At 39.8% G+C, this 20,599-nt stretch overlaps 1 protein-coding gene across 4 annotated transcripts in view; it reads left to right on the top strand.

Moving 5' to 3' along the window:
• The window catches only part of ARHGAP32 (Rho GTPase activating protein 32), a 316,253-nt gene that overhangs the window by 79,910 nt on the left and 215,744 nt on the right, over window positions 1–20,599 (top strand). For 3 of the 4 annotated variants that reach the window (XM_067563763.1, XM_067563771.1, XM_067563754.1), the window contains exon 2: window positions 16,519–16,627. In XM_067563763.1, coding sequence (XP_067419864.1) covers window positions 16,519–16,627 — 109 coding nt within the window. Of the gene's footprint in view, window positions 1–6,407; window positions 6,504–16,518; window positions 16,628–20,599 lie in introns of those variants that run through there. The other variant, XM_067563779.1, reaches the window with a different exon arrangement.

The following is a 20,599-nucleotide window of genomic DNA, read 5'->3' as shown; positions in this document are numbered from 1 at the left end:
CAGTTTGTTTCCTGGTGTCTTTAATCAGTTTATGTCATGCACCTTTTCTGTTTACTTATACATCTAATATAATTGCACTGGTTCCAAATGTCTCTGCACAGCCAATCCCCTTTGATGATCTCTTTGTGTCTGTATTTATTTGGGTTGAGTGGGGCATGCAACGGTGGCAGACTGTGGACTGTTCTCAGCAAGTTATTATTCCTGTAATCATTTTAAAATGATATATTCAGGCCTTCCCCACGCAGAAGTACTTAATGCAAATGAATTCTCTTGGGGGAGAGGCAACGCAAAACCCTTTTGCTGGAGCTTTTTCATACGTTCACTACTGCCACCTACATAGGTAATTAAACGTCTTTTATACCTTTTCCCCCATGAACACTTGGGAAGGTGAGCCTTCTGTTCTTCTTATCTTCACTCTTGCATAGTTTGTGAATATGCAGTTCATCTTTTTCCTTAAAATGAAGTTGGGGTTTGGCAAGTAATTCAGAGACTTCCTTTGCCTGCCTGTGATTTAAATTATAGAGCTTGCAGAACTTAATGTTTTAAAGCACTATGATTAATACTTTTGTTTAATGATGGATGAAAATTCCTGATTGATATTTTTTCATAGTGCGATTAAAAAGCTTTTGTTTTTGATCACACTTGTTTTTGGAGTGTGCGAATTTCATTATTCACAGTTTGCTTTAAAAACCTGCAAAATACCAAACACCTTCATCTTAACTCAAATATGTGGCTTTTTTCTTTGAGTTTATTCATTTAAAAAACAAAACAACAACACAGAGATGCTTCGTGGTCTCTGGAAATTATCGTCTTTGGCAGTTAGTCGGCTTTTGATGGCCACAGAGCTAGATGAGTATCCTTGGGCTATATAGAAGATATTTCAGGATGTTCACATAGATTTCTTCATGAAACCACCATGGATGTAGTCAACTGTAAAAGGAAAGTCTGTAGGGCAGTTTGTTTGGGGTCTTGGGGAAACAAAAGCGAAAATCTTGTTTTCAGCTACTTGTTTATATATATATAAAAATATTGATTATTTGGCAAATGTGTCTTGAAGATCAAGAATGCTCTTTGTGGCTAAGGCTCTGATAGAGATTCAGGAGATCTGGGTTCAGTTCCTGCCTCTGCTAAAACTTTCTTTCTGATCTTGGACAAGTCACTTGATCTTTCTGCACTTCAGTTTCCTATCCTTAAAATGGAGGATAAATATTTCCTCCTCATCATCATTTTTCTGTCTTGTCTATTTAGCTAGTCCTTGCCTCAAAGATCTTACAATCAATCTCCTGCCATGAGTGAGTGCGGTGTTTAGCACAGTTGGGATCCAATCCCAATTTGGGCCCCTCCGTGCTACTTTAATGCATACAATTCATTCCAGTAAAAGGAGAATGGGTCCAGAAAGGCTTTTTGAATTTCAAAGCATGCTTTAGATTGTGAGTCCTTCGGGGCAGGACTTTCATCTTTATATCTGTCAGTAAAATTCCTATCAGAAAATGAATACCATACAAATGTAGTAGTAGTAATAATAGTAATAATAAAAGACTTATGATGAGGTAGCGTCTTTATCCATTTTAGAAGACCCATGATGCTCAGACATAAATGCAATAACTTCATGTTGAAGCTAAGTAAAAACAATGCATTTACTTTTCCTCCCTTCCACCCCCCAACAAAAAAAGCCACCAAAAGCACCACCATCACCAACAATGTTGGCTTACACACGCAACAAACCAACTCCCCAAAAAACCTTCCAAATGGTCTTTAGAGTTTAATTTTGTTTTATGATGTAACTACCCCTTTGTCTCCCCAGCCCCCGTCCCCTCCCCGAATTAGATTGAAGCCTTGGCTAATTGTTCTTCTCCTATTCATCTCCGGAAAGATAGCAGCAGGGCTTCCATTCATAGCAGACATGCATGCCAGTTCAAATGCTTTGTAACACAAATGTGTGTGGGTGTTGAAGGTGAAATGATTGGATAGTAGTGGTTGCAGCTGTACCCTTGAGAACATTAGACAAGAGGATCAGGGTTTCTTTTGTGTATTTTCTTTTCAAATAGATTTAACAATCAAACATTATTCCAACAGGACAAAGTAATTGCTGTTTGATTCTGTAAGGGGCTGTCGATAACCGGGATATTTGTAGTTGTGTATCTCTGTATTGGTGTAACATAGGACTTGTACCAGTAATCACACTGGAGCAGCATGTTTTGCACTGGGGCAGCGTGTTTTTTATTAGGGCATTTCACCAGTGCAGCTACATTGGTACAAATTTCCCTGATGTAGACAGGTCCTTATGCTATGACTTTGTCCTCGTTAAGTTAAAACATTGAGGTTAGATTGAATTAGCTGATCCCGACATTTCCACGCCCATTTACCTGGTGTAGACACAATTTAACATTTTTTCATTTAGCTGGTCAAGGTCAATGAGTGTGCGTGATACTTCAGCAGTGGGAAGTTTTAGTAATAATTTCCAGATGTGGAAAGGGCCAAACAGTGTTTTCCTTATCCATCAGCAGAGACTCAAAACAATGCTGCTTCTAAGATTCTAGATTCAAATGGACTTTAAGGCCAGAAGGGACCAATATGATCATCTGGTCTGACCTCCTGCACGTTGCAGGCCAAGAACGTCACCCACCCACTGCTGTAATAGACCCATAACCTCTGGCAGAGTTATTGAAGTCTTCACATGCTTTAAACCCCAGCAAAACGCTCAACATCTCATAAAAGTCCCCAAATGCAGACAGTTCCTGCCTCCCAACGCATTCTAAACAAAACAGACACACGGCATTTTTTTTGCTCAATTATTTAGGGGCAAATTTTAACAGCTACTAGTTAGGTACCTTAAATATGCAGGTGTATTTTCAAGGGCTCTGCACGTAGCACCAGCTCCTGTTGCTCTCAGTAAGAGTTTAGACCTTTAAAACATCTGGCCACGGTAATCTAGAGGCCTAAATGAAAATTGAGTTCCCTGAAAATTTGGTCCTACTTATGGGGGCTGAGCCTTCTCCAAGATTTTAATACAAAAAGGTTGCTATGCAACAAACTCTCATTGCCCTTACTATTAAACTCACTCCATATTGAACAAGGAAACTGGGAGAGAATTGCTAGTATTTTTTAACTTTGTATATTAGAATATTAATTGACTTCTTGTGGGCATTATTTCTGTAGGACCTGCTCTACATTTAAATGAAAGCTCTGAAAAGAGTGTCTGAGCTATTTTCCTTCCCTGTGGGAGGTGATCTTTGAGAGACTTCTCCTTTGCAAATTGCCTAGTGTATACCGGTATCAGTGACCTCTTACTTTAAGAGACAGCCTAGAGGAATTATAAAGGCTGTCACAGAAGCTATGATTGTTCAAGATGCCAACTTCTTCTGGCTTTGTGTATTAGGCCCAGACTGACAGCAGTTTTATTTCAGTGTTAGTTAAAGTGATTTCTTCCACCACTGAATTGGCATGTATTCCATCCAGGAGGCGCACAATGCAGTGTGAGAAAATCCCAAAGATAGCACCTTCTGTTTTTCCAGGGTCTTCCAGACTCTGATTCCTTTAACATATTCTTTTAAAGCAGAGATGGAAAAGTCATGCTTAGGGATGTAAAACAGTTCTCTCAGGCTTTGTGTTGATTGGTGTGAAGGAGGGAGGGGAGAATGTCATAACTGTGTTTTAGCCTTGGTATGTAACAGGGGAGGAGTGCCTATGCTGGCTTTTTTCCCTCTATAATAACATGCTGTGTTGCAATAATGGTGGCAACGGTGGGGATGCCAGTGACCACCAGCATTTAAACCACCATGAAATCCAGAATGCCACTGGCAGAGTTAGATGGCATAGCGTGGAGGTAAAAATGCCGGCCATTTTTCTGTGTGATAGCCTTCAAAGTTGGTTTCACCAGTTGTTGCACTGGCTTAATGACTAAATTTGCTTGTGAATAGGCAGCCTAACCTGATTGTAACATGTATTATTTTGTTTTTTCCTCACCACCTCCAGGCAAGAAAGAAATGGCATGATTAGTCAGAACCATGTTAGAGAGACAAGGTGGGTGAGGTGATATCTTTTATTGGAACAACTTCTGTTGGTGAGAGGGACAAGTCTTCGAGCTGACACAGCGCTCTTCTTCAGGTCTGGGATTCAGGTACTCTCAGCTAAATACAGGGTCAAACAGATAGATAGTTTAGCATAAGTAGTTAGCACATATTCTAAGGGAACATTCGACCTGAAGTGGCCTATTAATATCCCTGTAGTCATAGGACTAAAAGGGGGGTTAATGGGTTACAGATGGTTGTAATAAGCCATAAATCCAGCATCTTTATTAAAACCATTATTTTTAGTGTCTAACAAAGTAATGAATTTAAGCTCCAAGGCTCATCGTTCGAAGGTGTTGAGCAGTTTTAAGTTGGATATGGAGTGATTGCTTGTGAAAAGAATTCATTCACGGGTGATATGGTATTTTTGTCTTTTATCGTTTTTCTGCGTGAGTTCGTTGGCTAACACTTCTTTTTGTCCAATGACTACAGGGATGTTAAAGGGGCCACTTCACTTGAATAGTCCCTTAGAATATGTGCTAACTACTTAAAGCTAAGCTATCTGTTTGACCTTGTATTTAGCTGTGACACTCTGAGTACCTTTCTCAGACCTGAAGAAGAGCTCCGTGTAGCTCAAAAGCTTGTCTCTCTCATCAACAAAAGTTGGTCCAATAAAATATATTATCTGACCCACCTTGTCTCTCCAATATCCTGGAATCGACATGGCTACACCACTGCATATAAGTATGATACACAGACTAGTCTAAACATGGCTATTTTTGTAGTGTAGATGGGAGCTCATCTGCATAAAAGTATAGCCAGATATGGGATTGACTCTGCATGAATGAATGAAAGTAACAGCAACATTTGGCTTAGTTGGCAAAAGGTCTTTTCTGCTAAACTGGCTAGTGGATGGAACACATTTTAAATGTTGTCTCATGTTAGGAACTGTAATTGTCACTTTACAACACACAAGGCTAATTGTAACTGATTGCCCTTGATTATTCAGTGTGTTGAAAGCATCTTTTCCCAGTTGTTCACTTTTGGGAAGACTAACGCTGTTTAACATAGTTTTGCATTGCCATCAAATGGTTAGTAAATATTTCAAAGTAGAGATGGGCCTGAATTAATTCGCTGTAGCCCAGTTCAGGTCAGAGTTTGCCACTTGAACACATCTGGGACCAAATCTGAAGTTCCTCAAGTTTAAGGCAGTTTGGATTCAGATTCTTCTTATTTTGTATTACGGTAGCACCTGAAGGCCCCGACTGAGATCAGAAAATCTTTGTGCTAGGTGCTGTACAGAAATATGGTAAGAGAAAGTCCCTGCCCTCAAGAGTTCACAATCTCAAGTAAGCAAGACAAAGGGTAGAGAAGAGAGTAGTAATATCCTCATTTTGCAGAAGGGTATCTGAGGCCCAGGATAGATTAATTGACTTGTCCAAAGCCGCTCAGAAAGTCTGCGGCGGAGGCAAGAATTAAAACCAAGAGGTATATCTTCAGCCGGTGCAAATTACTTTAGCTCAACACCTGCCTCAGCTCTCCTTAGTCCCAACCTAGTGCCTTACCACTGGACTGCTGTTCTTTATTTCGAATTCCCACATTCAGATGCTGTGTTCAGTTGTGCAGTTTTAGTGTGCACCCATCCCAAATGTAGAGACTCCTCACATAAAAATTTGATCTTTTATTATGTTGGGCCCCAATCCTGCAAACACCCATTATTTCAATAGGTCTACTCATGGCAGTAAAGTAAAGCACGTATGTAAATGTTTGCAGGATTGGGGCTGTAGTGATAATTTGTGCTTTGGCAGTTCTAAGGGAACACTGTGGGATAATAAATTATATTAAAAATATCTTGACCTTTGTTACTCCATAAGATCTTAGATCATTAAAATGGAATTGTAAATATCTAATTTTCTTTTCACCATTTATGCAGTTTTACCTTTTGCACTATTTTCAACATGCATAATGAAATACACTAATGAGCTGCACTTAGTACATTTATTTTCTCTCTGGTTTAAATCCATCTGAATTCAGCAAAGCACTGATGTGCGAACTGAATACTGAAGTACTGTTGAATTGAGACTTAACAGAACAGAGAAAAAACAGTTAACAAAGCTGCCAAACCTAGGAGAGGTGAAGAGTAGAATCCATAATGGACAACTCTGTTGAATCTCAGCTGCTCTGTTTTGGCTCTTTCATAGCATGACGATGAATTAATTATTTTACATGTGTTAAATGAATCTCTTGCTTTGGGATTAAGATGACAAGATATTACATTCTTAAACACACAATTTTAAAGTTCGGAGTGGCTTTGTTTTTATTTGTATTGTCTTTGTTTTTTTGCCTAGTGGATTTGAAAGGTGTCTCTTGAAAATTGGCCATTTGTCACCTTGATGACACTTGTCCAGTGGTGTCAAGATCCTTCTAGCAGAGCTGCTTTAGCTGACTAAACAAAGTTGGTCACCTTGACAGCCAGTCCAAGTGTATTTGCAGGTGAGAGCAAATGAAGTGTCATCCAGCATTGGAATACGTGGGGGTATTTTTTTGTCAAGTAAGGGTCACAGAGGATTCAGTGAAATAAAGAGTGTGTGTGAGGGGGGAGAGGGAGAAAGAAGGGGGAATGTACATATATCTGGAAAATGTGCAAGACCATTGCAGAGGTGAGATTTTGCTGCTGTAGAACCTTAGCGATGCTTGTTGCTAAAATACAGTCCATTGAACAATAGAAGTTGCCCAAAGCTACTGACCTCTTCTGAGTGATCTAGTCTTTCCAGTGCAGTTTTTCTTTAATGGAAGCATAGAAACTGCCTTTTAAATATTCATGCAAATTAATAAACACTTTAGGCAAATTGATAGATACTTTTGAGTCCCAAAGTTCAGTTGAACCTCGTACGCGCGGAACATTTAACTAGGTTGGCTGCATCATCGTCTGTATTATTAAAAGCCTGTCCAGAGACTAAAGAGAGAATGATCAAGATTTCAGAGGGCAAGAAAACAATATGTTGATTAAATGCTGCCGTAGTGCTAGCCTACTAAGTGCAGTCAGTAATTGGGTATATTAACCATGGTAGGAGTGACCTATTCACTATGGCATTTTCTAAAATTAATTAGAGTGCCATTTCTACTATTTAAAAGGGTTTATTTAAAGTTCTCATTTTTCTTTTTAACAGTTGCTCTTTCCAAGGTTTTAAAATCCCAAATGAAAAGCTAATGCTGGAAAAATAAGACATGCTTTTGCTTCTTCAGAAAAGAGATGCTTTCTTATGACAGTCTGTTCACTGGGAATCTCATCCCTTTAACGCTTTGTGATGCATATAAAGTGAGAGATGGTTTTTGATGACACGGACCATCCAAAGACAAAAATGTGCTTAAGGCCTTGTTCTTTAAATTGTTACTTAGATGTGCAATCCTTAAAAATAAATAAATAAATAAAAAAGTAAACGTGCCCCTTCATTCAGTAATGTCCTAGCAAATGGGTGGATGATCTCCAATTCATTATTGATTTCCTGAGTATACAAAGTTTACTATTTTGAAATTTGCATATGTGGAAGATCTCAAATTTCAAGCACCGAGAAATATTTTTTTTGATAATATTACTTTGCCTTTTATTTTAAAACATTTATTTGTGAAAAATTCTATAAGTACAACAAACTTCTGTTTTCCAGTACACAATAAAGGTGATGATAGGAATAATGCTTGTATTCATATAAGGCTACAAAAGTGGAAAGGAGTATCAATATCCCTGTTTGACAGGGGGAGAAAATGATGCACAAAATGATCTGGACGACTGTTTTGACTTCTGATTCCTAATATTTTGCCCATGGCAGTACTTTTTTTTAGTTAGCTTTTATTATTTTATAACAAAAAGTGGCTTTCCAAAGAAATGAATTTCTGTACAAGATTAGGTGTTTTAGTTTGCATAGAGCATAAAAACAATCAAATTAAATAAAACAAAAATGCAACTGAGAAAATTTGTTATGCCAGCTTCTCATTTTATATTTGAGGATTAAATACAGTACATCTATTGTTTGTTTGTTCTACGTAGGTTGGGGGAAGCACTAAAACAACTCTGCAATGGCAGGGAGATGAGTTAGCTGACCTAGCAAGTCTTTTCCATCTCCAACTTGTATGATTCCTTGAGACAGACGTTAAAATTATATTTCTAATTATGCAGACAGACATAATGTAGTCAGTAAGGTGTTGACAATGCTGATTTAAAACACTTGAAATGAATTAGTGTCCCAGGTCTATAGTCTGAGCCTTCAATTCCCATCTCTTGTTTCACTTTTTCAGGAGCTGTTGTGTTGGCTCTGCTTTTCCAAAATACAGTATACTCACTGTACTAGCCTTAGTTTTGTGGGGCAGAAGAGACTCAGGCATGTTTACTTGAAGAAACATTTGTTTTTCCCCACCTTTTAGTGCCTATATTTCCCCCTGAGTTATGGGTCTTGGGTCTGGAATAAGGACAAGTTGAGTACTTTCTAGTTATCTATTTAGCTGCTTTGAGAATTGCTACAGTTCTAGTATTCCAGTTTTCTCTTTTCCATCTTTCCTCTCCCTGGAGATAAGTTACAAATATTTGACACAAAGATTTCTCTTCACTGTATATAGTATATTTTACATTAACATCTCCATAATTTTTACAGTCTCACCCACCATGTTGATCAGGCTACCCAGGACCCTGCTGTTACTGTATCATTGCTCATTTCCCCAAAATTCCAAATATATTTTGTTTGCTGACTCTTGTGATCAGGTAAATGAGATGCATGATCTCAGCAAAGGTCAGTTGCTCCTGAGTTGTGATCATGGCTCTGGCACTAACTCCCTGCGTAGCCTTGGGCAGGTCACTGTATCTCCTAGTGCCTTAATTTTTCCATCTGTAAAATGGAAAAAATACTTACTTTGCCCTTAGGAGGATTGATTGGTTAACATTAGCAAAGCACTGCGAAGTGCTAAGTTCATCTGGTTTCACTGCTTTTAATTTTTATGCTGTCAGTCTGCTTGTTAATCCCCTCCATCCAGTTCTTTTATTTGTCCTGAATTTATAGGAGGTGATGGAGTTTACATAGACTCTATAATTCTTTTATTTTGTCCTATTAGGTTTGGCTATGTAGAGGGCGTATCGGTCATTTGAGAAGATGATTTGCATGAGATTCTTGTGCTGCCTGGTTGCAGTGACCCATAGTGGTAGTGTGTTAGCAAAGCTTTGCTATCTTACCTTCAGCTTAATTACTCCTGCAGCTGTAGTTCAAGATCAGACAGTGCACCTAGGTTAGGGTGACCAGATTTTAAAGCACTTATGTTGAGGAGACAAGGATGCCTTAATTACTACTATCACCTAGTGTTGAAGGTTAAGGGAAGGTTTTGGGAGCTGAGAAGGCCTCCAGGTATTTCTGGCTGGTTGTGGTGGTAAATGTCCACTCAGAACTTTTTTCCTGGGCAGCCTCCTTCTCTGCACAATTACCATGGCCTTTTTGATCCCTACCTTAAAGAATCTCAAACACCAACAGTTCTTCCAATAAGCTCTGGTGGCACCTCCCCTGCTGAATTATGCATTCAGTGTATTGTAATATTGCAAATCCCACTCTTGTGCTATCTGGTGTGCTCAAGGATTTGGAGAACTCCTGGCTGCAATGTGAGTTGCTTCAGGCAAAAGTTGATGAGGGTTGTAGCTCCAGTGCAAATCACAGGCAGCTGGGAGCCTTAGAAGTTGAGTTTAAATCCACTTGGATCCATAAACTCCTCAGGGCAGGAGACTATGCTTTCTCATTTGGCTGAGAAGTCCCATGCACAACAGTGGTGGTGTATAAGTACTAAATGCAATAATAAATCAGTTATCAGCAGTCCTCGCCCCCTAGATTGAGGTCGGAGAGAAAAGCCACTGGAGGGGAAAACAGCATGGATGACTGAAATGGCTAATGTCTCCTTGGGGAAGCATAACCCAAAGTTCAGGCATGGCATTTAATTAAAAATATATATATATATATATAGTCATCAAAGAATGAGTATCTGTCAAACAGACAATTAACTGTCTGATGTGAGGAGCCTAACTTTCCAAATGCATAATACTTCTATGCTAGTACAGAGCTACCAAACCATCAGACACCTAGGAGATAATTCATCATCTCCCTGGGAAAGGAATGCCATCAATCTGAATGTTGTCAGCAGGCAGTAGTCCATAACCATGATTACCATACGTCTCAGCCTATCAAGGCCCAAATGTGTGACAAAGACCAGAATGTGGAGATTCCATTAGGAAACTTAAAATGCAGTGGGATTTCTACCGCTAGTGTCAATGACTCTATAACCCCAATTTCATGAATCTTTGTTTTCGATGTAAATAATTTTCAACAACAGGAGTGAGAGGACACCGTATTTGTGTGGAAGGTAGGTAGGGCCTGGGATCCCCTCAAAATGAAGGTCATTTAAGATGCGTGATGGAAGTAGTGTTTGCAGTATTTCCTGTGGGAAGTAAAAGGAAAACTGTAAACACTGACATAGCTTCTGTCTTGCCTATCTGTTTTCTGGAGCATCTCTCGTCATAGTAACTAAATGCTTATTGGCTTGTAAGAGTCTAAGAGTTAGCTCCTCAGCTGAGGTGTTAATTGGCATAGCTCTGCTGAAGTCAGTGGAGCTATGTGGATTTTTACTGGCTGAGGATCTGGCCTCAAGCATGAAGTCAGTAACACTTACTGAGGCAAATACCTTTATAATCTCACGTGCATCCTGAATAAGAACAGGAGCCAATGAAATATGGTAACTGTTACCCATTCTCAGAAAAGCAAGGCCTTGTTTACCTTAGAAGGTTGTGCCGGTGTATTTAAAATAGTACAGCTTCCCCTAGTGTGGACACAGGTACATCAGTGTAAAGGTGCTTTATACGGTGTAGCTGTTCTGTTGTAAGACACCTTTTTACGGGTATAACTGCATCCCCAGTGGGGCTTGTACTGACAGAACTGTATCTGTAAACAGTCGCACCCCGAACTGATGACATCAGTACAAAAACTGTGTCTAGACCAGGCCTTAGAGTAACAGAGTGAGAGGACTCTCACCAGTACTGTTTCAGTTTATGTTAAATCCAGGTGACATCTGTAGTGGAGCCCAAGACATTCAGATGTAATCATGAAAAGGAGAATACTTAGAGAGAGAATTTGGTCGATGTAAAGAAGATCCCATGACAATTAGCATGTTGTAGAGTAGATGTGTGTGCTGTGGTAGGGTCTAACCCTCAGTAATGCAGCATAGTAAGTGAACCCAGCTGTTAAATTGGAGTGTTTAATTCCTCATCGGGAGAAAAGGAAATGCAGTACTTGATGGGATCAGCAAATTAGATTTGAGGATCCCGAAAATGGCATCAAGATGTTTTCCTGATACCTGTGTTAATGTGACATGAAATGTAGCCAGCTGTAATTTGACATTGGGAAACTCACCCTACCGGAGATCTTTAAGATTATCAGAAATGGGTGTAAATGCAAACTGTGAATTTTGTAAAATGTCCTGTAAATATTTGTTCCAGTACATTTGAGTCTCAATTTACAATGAAGAAGGGTTTATTCATCTGAAGAGAGATTGCTTAATGGCCTGCTGCATGGACAGAACTTTTTTATTAATGTAATGGTGTCAGATTGCATTTGAAGACCATTCAGAGATACTAAAGAGACTAAGAAATGCCATTTTAAATGTAAAATGTATTTGTTTTCATTATGGGTATATATTAAATTCCATTTGATATTTTGATGCATATCAGGCTCCTGTGTGAGAGGTTCAGTATGAGGGAGACTTTTTGTTTTGCATTTAATATCTACAATATGTCTCTGTTAAATATTTTATGTAAAATGACACTGAGACTTAATTTGTTCACACCTGTGTATAAGAAATCCGTGGATGGGAACAAGCCAGTCACTGTTCCTGTTTCTGATGTTTAGTAGGTAAGACGTGCAGATTGTGTTAGATACTCTTAGGCTATGTGTACAATTTTCTTACAAACTAACTTTTGATTTCCAGGAGTAAATACCATTGTTTGTGTTTGGTGTTTAGACTAATTGCATCTTACTTTCTTGAATTTTGAAATATCAGAGAACATCTATGATAAATACCAACATCAGTTCTTTGTTTAAGATATATAATTGAGAAGCTTTAGTCCCTCTTGCCCCTACATGAGCTGAGAGAGGCCAGAACTGCTTCTTTAGGTAAATACATTAGCTGTATTTCAGATTCTTAGTGGGAAGAATTTATTGCTGAGCAGGGAGTCTCTGGTTTGTATGCACAATCAGGCAGTTTTAAAAAATGATACTGGTTGCCTAATAAACAGGAACGGCTCCTGTGGAGCTGTTCTTGTTTGTCATGGGACATAATTAAGGTTGTGGGGAGACCCCCTGGGAAATTTTCAGGAAATTGTTATTGTTGATTTTCAGGCTTATTTTAGAATATGCGGTGGGGCATAAGTCTGCTACTATTAGAGTCAATGGCAAAACTCCTAGTGATGACTGGGGTCGGAAGCAGGCCTGTAATTTATACAATGTGTGCACGTTTTATTATCCATCATCTGTAAATCCACTTCCCCATTTTATAGTCTTTGTATGAACTTACTGTAAATTAATTCCACATATTGCACTAAAACTAATCATCTTGTCAGGACTAAGATCAAGAAAACAGAGGGCTAGGCCTCCTGCCAGCTCCTGAATGACACCGGGTGCGTAATGTCATGCCAACAGAAAGGTTTTTTCCCTCCGTCCACCTGGAACTAGCCCGTCAGAAATCCTTGCCAAACAACCAGCCAGACTTACAGTCAAGTGCTCTGGGTTCACAGGTACATTTCCCTTAGCTTGCAGGATGTCTGCACTCTGCAGTAATTAGAGGGTGGGGTAAGTGAGCTCATAGCAGCTTGAGAACCTGAGCAGCCAATGAGAATTCATATTAGTGGGTCCGTTGACTCATTTGGATTCCAAGGTTCAGTGACTTGCTGCTCTATCAATGTACGTCAGTGGGTTTGGAGAAAAATCGCTCGTTAGACTCTGCCAAATGACGTGTTACACCAGGAGTATATATTCGGTTTTTGAAGACTGGCTGTTTGGTCAAATTTCCCACTGATTTCTGTGCATCTTTGTATACCCAATTTGGTTCCTTCGCTATCCTGAGGGATTTCCTAATATCTGTGATTTTTTCAAGGTAAAATTGCCATTTACTGACCTCCTGCAAACTTCATCAAAAGTCTTGAGCAAAATGTGCAAAACCTGGCATGCTCAGTCATGGGAGGAACCTGTCCTTGGTCTCACATTGCAGGTGGAATCTCAGGCATGCAAAAAGTGTGCTTGTCTCAAGGAAATTAAAAACTTCATTGGCTGGGGAACGATTGTACTAAGAAACCAGGTGTCTGATAAGAAATCAAAGGTGGGAATTGCCTCATTTGTAATCTGAAGTGATGATAAAGGCATAAATTCATACTTGGTGGCCTTGTTATTTTAAGAACTTTAATCTGAGAAAACCACCAGTCAGTATTTTGTTTGGTTTTAACGGTGTGAGAATACAAAATGCTATTGTGAAGTGAAGTATAAAATTACACACAAACTGTCTAAAAACAAGGCCGCCCTATTGCTAGACGTGTCTCATGCACTCCTTACAACTTGTGCAGGCCCACTGATGGGGCCGGGAGGAGGAGGAGGAAGGGCGGTAGGCAATAGCCCAGGGGACCCGGTGATTTAAAAAGGCCCAGGTGGATGGGAGGATAGATACATATCCTCCTTTCCTCCACATCTCCCCTTCCCCTGAGGTTCCCGCCGCTTGTGCTCTTGGCCCCTACCCTGAGCTGAGCTTATTTATTATGCACCATGTTGTTTCCTGGGTGGCTGACGAGGCGGTATCTGCTACTCAGCTTCCCAGGTTCATCAGTAATCTCCCTGTGGAGTCCAAGGGACCCGGAAGCTGGGTAGCAGATGATACCGCCTCAGCTGCCCAAGAACCTGCATGGCACATAATAAATAAGTAAAAATATCTGCTGGAAGCCCACTCGGACCTCAGCCATCCCTTTCTAGGGGGGCCATTGACTGTTCTGCCCCTGGGGCCTGGAATTGCTGTCAGTGGAATTGCTGTACTTTTGTACAGCACGTGATCCACTAGAAAAATTGAGTGTGACGTCTGCTGCAAAACGTATACACAGTCTTTGGAATGTGTGTGTTTAATAGATCTAGATCTGAGGCCAGTGTTTCATTAGCCAGCTCTCCTGTCTTCTTCCTTGGTTACACTTCTGGCAGTTGTGGTTATGGAAGTTTTTGAGGCTTTGAGTATGGTGGCTAGGCGGCTTCTGAGATGATTGTTCTCCAGGATACCTTTTTATGTTGTCTCACTTCTGAAGCGAGCATTTTTTCCCCTCATAAACTTGGGTCTGGGGGCCTGAGAAGGAGAAAGGGAGGGAAGATGAGATCCAGCAGATATTCGCAAAGATCCCTGTCCAAACCCTAGATGAACGATACAACTAACTTTTATGTTTTACCACTGCTTCAGCTGTAGTGTGGCTGAGTTGTTGGAAACTCTGATTGGGGAAACCAAGGTTTAAATCGCATAACTGGTTTGTGGTAGAAGGGCAAATAAATGAGCTTTATTCCATGTTTGATACGCCATGGAAGCCCAAAGCCATTAGTATCCTTGTGTGGTGCATAAAATGCAAATTAATTAGACGTTTCAAACATAGATCAATTAAGTTGTTACATATTCTGCATCTGGTTTCACCATTCATTGTAAAATATTTGCTACCCTGTTTTTACACGCGTTTAATGTACTACTTAGAAGGGGTTAGAATTTGTCAGCCCCATTTTCCTTTCCGCCTTATTTTCCTTTCCTGTACCTCCGCTGTCTTGCAATGTACACCAGTGCAAAATGCTACCAAATCAGAATGGAAATGATTTACACACTCTTTGTACTGCTGTAAATAGTTACATAAAGTGCAGGGCAATGGAATATGTCCATGTGCCTGGCACTGGGCTGTGTGTGTAAGCAAAGCTCCTGTACAATGGGTTTCCTTTTTTAGATGAATCAAGAACTAGTTTACCCAACCTCAGGGCCCTAGCAGCTGTAGAATTAGATTATAAAATTAGATTTCAGTTATTGTAACTGTCTCTTGATTTCATACATTTATTTGGCTATTTTTGTCTTTCTAATGGAATTGTAACTGAAGTGTTGTATTTATTTTCAGTATATGCTTAATTGATCTGCATTACGAAATCACTATTTATGGAGCACTTCATGTTTTCAACTATATATTGCTTTTTACACCTTTATAGTTTAAGTTTTTACTATAGGAAGCTAGCAGTTACGGTTGGTGGTCTATTCAGGATAAAAGGTGGAACCATCACTAACAAATTTTAGTTAATGCTTGCTCTGATACATTTTAAAGAATCACAAAGTGCATAGCAATGCTCTGTAAAGACTTTCAATATATTTATTCCTTCAGTCAAACTAGACAATTCATCACAGCTAACATTTGGCTCACCCTTCCTTTGGGTTCATATATATGCAGTGCTGATTAATGAAGTAGTTTGCCTAAATAAATAAATATATGGAATCCGATTAATAAAGATTAGCTTTGAATCGTGCGTGTTATTAATGAAGCTGGGGTGGATCACACCAGATATTCAGTGGGATTTAGTGCTTTACATCTTTGCCATTGTCCCCTGCAAAGTGATGTTTACATGGCCTGCGGACATGATGTTTAATAGCACTTGGTTAATAATGATAGAGATGCCTTAAAGGTGAACTGGGAAGCTTTTTTAAATAATTTGTTTTAGAAGGCTTGAGCTCCCAAATCCACAACAATCTCTGTGATGGAATACAAATAAACTGTGCAAGGTGTTTGAAAATGAGCTCCTTCTTCTCTGCAGAAATTTTTGGCCTGAGAGACTTAGGTGCTGAGCATGCCTCAAACACCATCGAAATGAGTGTGGGTCAGGGGCACTCAGCACCACACAGGGTAAGGGCAAGCACTGCAATAACTGATGACCCATACCTGGAGCCATCTGGTCTAGATATACTAACCTTCCAGGCATGCTGCAAGGGCCATCTTTTTTTCCTTAAGCATTTGGGGAAAAAGTGGGACAGGAGATGGTGATAGAAGTGATTGTTGACAGATATTGTTATTCATAGAGTTACTCTTTCTTGCCAGGCCAGTCATTAAATCTATTGAATGTGTTAGGAAATTTTAATTTTTTGTATATTTAAAATTTTTTTTCCAAGTGTCCAGTGATTAGGATGAAGGCTTAAAAAAAAATCAAAATAAACAATAGTTTAAAATTTGGGAATGCAGATTTCTCAACTATATTATGTTCTTGAGGTGCTCGTGTGCTCAGAAGAAGAAAGAAAAACCCCACAAAAGATTGCATGATTACCAGATATTTAAAAGTCTTTGCATTTTGATGTGAGAGAGTTTTTCACACATGATGCACCAATGTGAAGCCAGAAATAAGATTTGCTAGGAATTTGTGAGCAAGAAACAAGCATGTCTGTGTTTTCTCTCTAGAATGATGAAGTCTTCTGTACATACAGAAGAGGATGACTTTGTTCCAGAGCTTCAGAGGAGCATTCATCCTCGAGAAAGGCCGGATTGGGAAGAGACTCTCAGTGCTATGGTAAAGCATTGTTATATTTTATATATGCCTTGCTTTCTGTCCTGATCAGTTTTAGAATGAGCTACCCATCGGTTCTTTTATTTTCCAGTTATAGATTTGACGTTATGTTCCTCTATTTTGAATCATTACACTGATTACACAGTAGTCTGAAGAATAGTGGGATTCATTCCTTCCTCTTGCAATTCACCAATGAGAGAGAAACACACACATGGAAGTTCTGTCCTATTAATACATGCCTCTAAGCAGGTCTAATAATCAATTAAATGGTCCGTAATGTCACAGTGATTTTCAGTCTGCATAAACCTCTTTTTCATCAACGATCTCCAGTGTCAGGGGAACATCTAGTAAAAACACACTCTTCGAAGCACACAGCATTGAACAGAGAAAATGAGCAACATGTTGGCTGAGTCTACATAGATAAAACATTGGCTTGAAAACTAAAACTCCATGCTGAATAGAAGAGTAGTAGCCAGTGAGTGTGTGTTTCCATGCTCAGTGAAGTCAATGGAAAGTGGGCATTGGGTCAGGCCAGTAGACAGTTGTGGTCTGATTTTTCAAATGAGCTGAGCACCTTGATCTCAAGTTGACTCCAGTGGGAGCTGGGTTTGCTCAGTTTTGAAAACCAAACAATTATTCTGTTAGCAACTTCAGAGGGTTTCCTTATGAGGTGGCCTTGTTAATGAACCTGCATCACAGCACTATGGCCTGACTTCTGTTAGTGTAGTACTAGTTGGAGCTTGTAGTGTTTGTTCATTTTACTATTTCTGATATGAACCACATCGCCTTATTAACTAAGCTGGTGGGAAAATTCTGTTGCAATGACTGAGATATTGATTCTCTGTGTGTGGGATGAGTTTTTATTGCCCTGCTTTAGAAGAGCTGGGCGCAACACCCTTCCAAGCAAACAGTTGATAGTAAAAAAAAATCAGTTGTCTTCCTTTGTGATCCGTAAACATTTTGTGGTTTCATTGGGCCCCCTTTGGATTTGCAGGGTTCATTTTGCATGTGTATCACAATGCAATTCTTTACCAACAATGGCAAAAAACCAGGAGGTTCAATATTTTATAAGTGAGCATTGTGGCCCCGTTGTTTTCTTATCTTTTAACCTGGGGGATTCTGACTCAACCGTGTCCCTTTTGCACTTCCCGATGCCTGAATTGGCTTCTCTGGAGGAGTCAGTGCTCTTTGTCTGGCACTGATAGGAGATGCTATTGCTGGCAGGGTAAAATATTCTTTGTCTTGTAATTTTTCTCTTCTCTTCTATTGTGTCTGACCTCCTTTTCACTCCTTTCCTTCCCTCTGCATGCTCCTCCCCCTTAGCACACTTCAAGCAGTAGATGGTAGCAGCAGTTCTGACATCTAATGCCAGAAGCTCTCCCAGCAGTAGATGTCCAATGCTAATAGAGCTTCTAGCTATCCCTGCCGACACATCGTGCCATACTGTCCAGGAGCTGAGGGGAGTTTGCATTATTATTGTGCACCTAAATCCCATGCTTTGAAATGAACAGTGGACTTAGAAGTGTGCTAACTCCTCCCCTGCCACGCTGTGGTGTGTCCTTGGCTTTTCCCGTGTTTCAGTGACCGGGACATCCAAACAACCCTACAATGACCTTTCAGGGTATTCGTTCGTGTAAGGAATCTTAATGCACTGACAGGGTTAGGGGGATGACCATTTTGATGAGTAACACTGCATCGGAAACATGATTTCCGTTACTTCTGTGGTGGTCTTGCACATATATCCATTTAATGTTCCTGGCCAGCAACTCAGCGAAGGTTGGGACTGTAAATCCAGTGGGTTTGTCTTAAAATCTAGGACTTATTGTCACTTGAAAAAATTTCTGGAGGTTTTCTTGGTCTGTCTTTGTGGCAAGGTAAAGTCATCGAAGTCCCTACAGAACATCTGAGTAACAGTGAAATTTTCCCATCCATAAGTTATAACCCTGTCACACATGAAGCAGTGTTTATAGAGCAACACCTTTCCAAATGACCTTTAAAGCAAGGACATTGGGTACCTTAGATTCATTCTGTGCCTGACAGTGAGAGAGCATGCTTTTCAACATCACTGAGTTTCTCAGACCCGACAAACCTCGTTGAGGCTCAGTTCAGGTGAAACGCAGCGCTGCTTATGAAGCCATACGAGAAGCAGACAGACAGAATAAGCAAGAGGACATTTTGAATTCAAAATCATATTTGCTAGAACAACTGGAAGAAGAATACCTACATGGATCATTAAAGCCTGAAAGGTGATTTGATAGTGGTGTTAAATGGGGTGTATTTTATGTTGACTGATCTTCTACACAACATTCAGAGAATGTGCAGCTAACAAGAGCGCGTTAGAAAATGAGTGGCTGTCTTCCTCATAGTGGGGGTGTATCTTCATTTTACAGATGGGGAAACAGGCAAAGAGATGTTTATATGATCATTAAAGCACCATGCATGCTTACATAACATGATGATATTTTGTTCCAAAGTTTATTTTCAAACAAATAAAATTAGATTCACCAGTGTTCATGGCCCCTATTGTTTTCCTATCTTGCTTCATCGGTTTGTGACCTTTTACCTCCATCCATCCTTTGTTAATTCTACCTGTGTCCAGTCATTCCCTCCCAGATTATTCTTCCTCTGTATGTCTCTATTTTTCTTGTCTGTGCCATGTGCTGCTTCTTCACTTGGCTGTCAGCTGCATAGGTATACCATTAATACTGCATGCATGAGAACAAGGTTTGTTCTTAATCCATCTTGTTCAGCAAGTAGTACATGCTTGTGTCCTCAGAAGCATGGTGCTGACTAGTGCATCCTAAGATCTTGTGTCCATCACTGGTTGGGCAACTCATTGTCTGTAACCTCTAGATGTGTTTCAGGAATTCAGATCTCCAGTTCATTTGTCATTGGTATGTCTTCCCTGGGGATGCACAGGTGTTACTGAGGAGAGAATATGGCCTGCAGTCCTTAGTTCTGCTGAATGAATTGCAGGCCTGAAAACACACACTCCTCATTTGAATTTCAGATCCTGGAAAAACACACTGCCATTGCTTCAGTTTTTTTACTAGTAAATTGAGCAGATTTATTCTGTAAGTCATTGATGGGTGATAATTGCAACCTCATGCTGACATTTTTAGTTACTTTTCAGAGTATGTCCACCCTCAGGTATTTGTAAAGTGCTTTGTGATGTAGGAGTTGCTGCAGCAGCTTTAAATATGCATGCATTTATTTTGGCTAAATTCATGGTTGTTGAATTCTGTTCACTTCAGTAGAGTTTCAACCAGGGATTATGTTGAACCATTACTATTACTGTGTTGAGTCAGTGCCTTAGGTACTATAGCAAACTTGTCATCTTGATTGTTTATGATATTCCTGGGTGACCTAACAGGGTGACTTCTGGAAGATGGCAAGCTGCACGTTTTCAAAGGCTTTTGCTTGAAGCCAAGTTATCTGTATGGTAAGATTAGTAACACCAGAGAGTCATATGATGTTCCATTCATTGAGATGAAAAGGGTTTGTTTCTTTTTGCAGAAAACCTCCACCAGTAGGAAGCAAAGCAAGTCTGCTGGCATATTTCTGTGACTGTTTTTTTCCTATCACTGATTTAAATGGACTAAAAGATTCACTTTTTCCAGCTTGTTACCCTGTTTCTTTCCATCCTGGTTGTTGTCTTGGCCTCAATTTTATTCATGGATGTTCCTTAGTGCTTAGCGCTCTCATATTCTTTATTTATGTAGAATACTACGAAATTATATCTATGCATGTTGACTGTTGACTGCATGCAGTGTGTGTTCTGTCTTCTTGATACCTATTGCAAGGGCTTGAAGATTAGACACATTTAATTTTAACTAGAATGGATAGAAAGCCAGTCTTTTATGTCACTGCTCTGTGCCTCAGTTTCTCCACCTGTAAAATGGGGATAATGATACTGCCTTGGTAAAGTACTTTGAGATCTGCTGATGAAAAGTGCTAGATAAGAGCAAGGTGGTG

This window comes from Emydura macquarii, unplaced genomic scaffold (assembly GCF_026122565.2).
Source record: "Emydura macquarii macquarii isolate MOO-44397 ecotype Brisbane River unplaced genomic scaffold, CSIRO-AGI_Emac_v2 contig_312, whole genome shotgun sequence".
Lineage (NCBI taxonomy): Eukaryota > Metazoa > Chordata > Testudines > Chelidae > Emydura > Emydura macquarii.
This window is presented reverse-complemented; position numbering and strand designations above follow the sequence as displayed.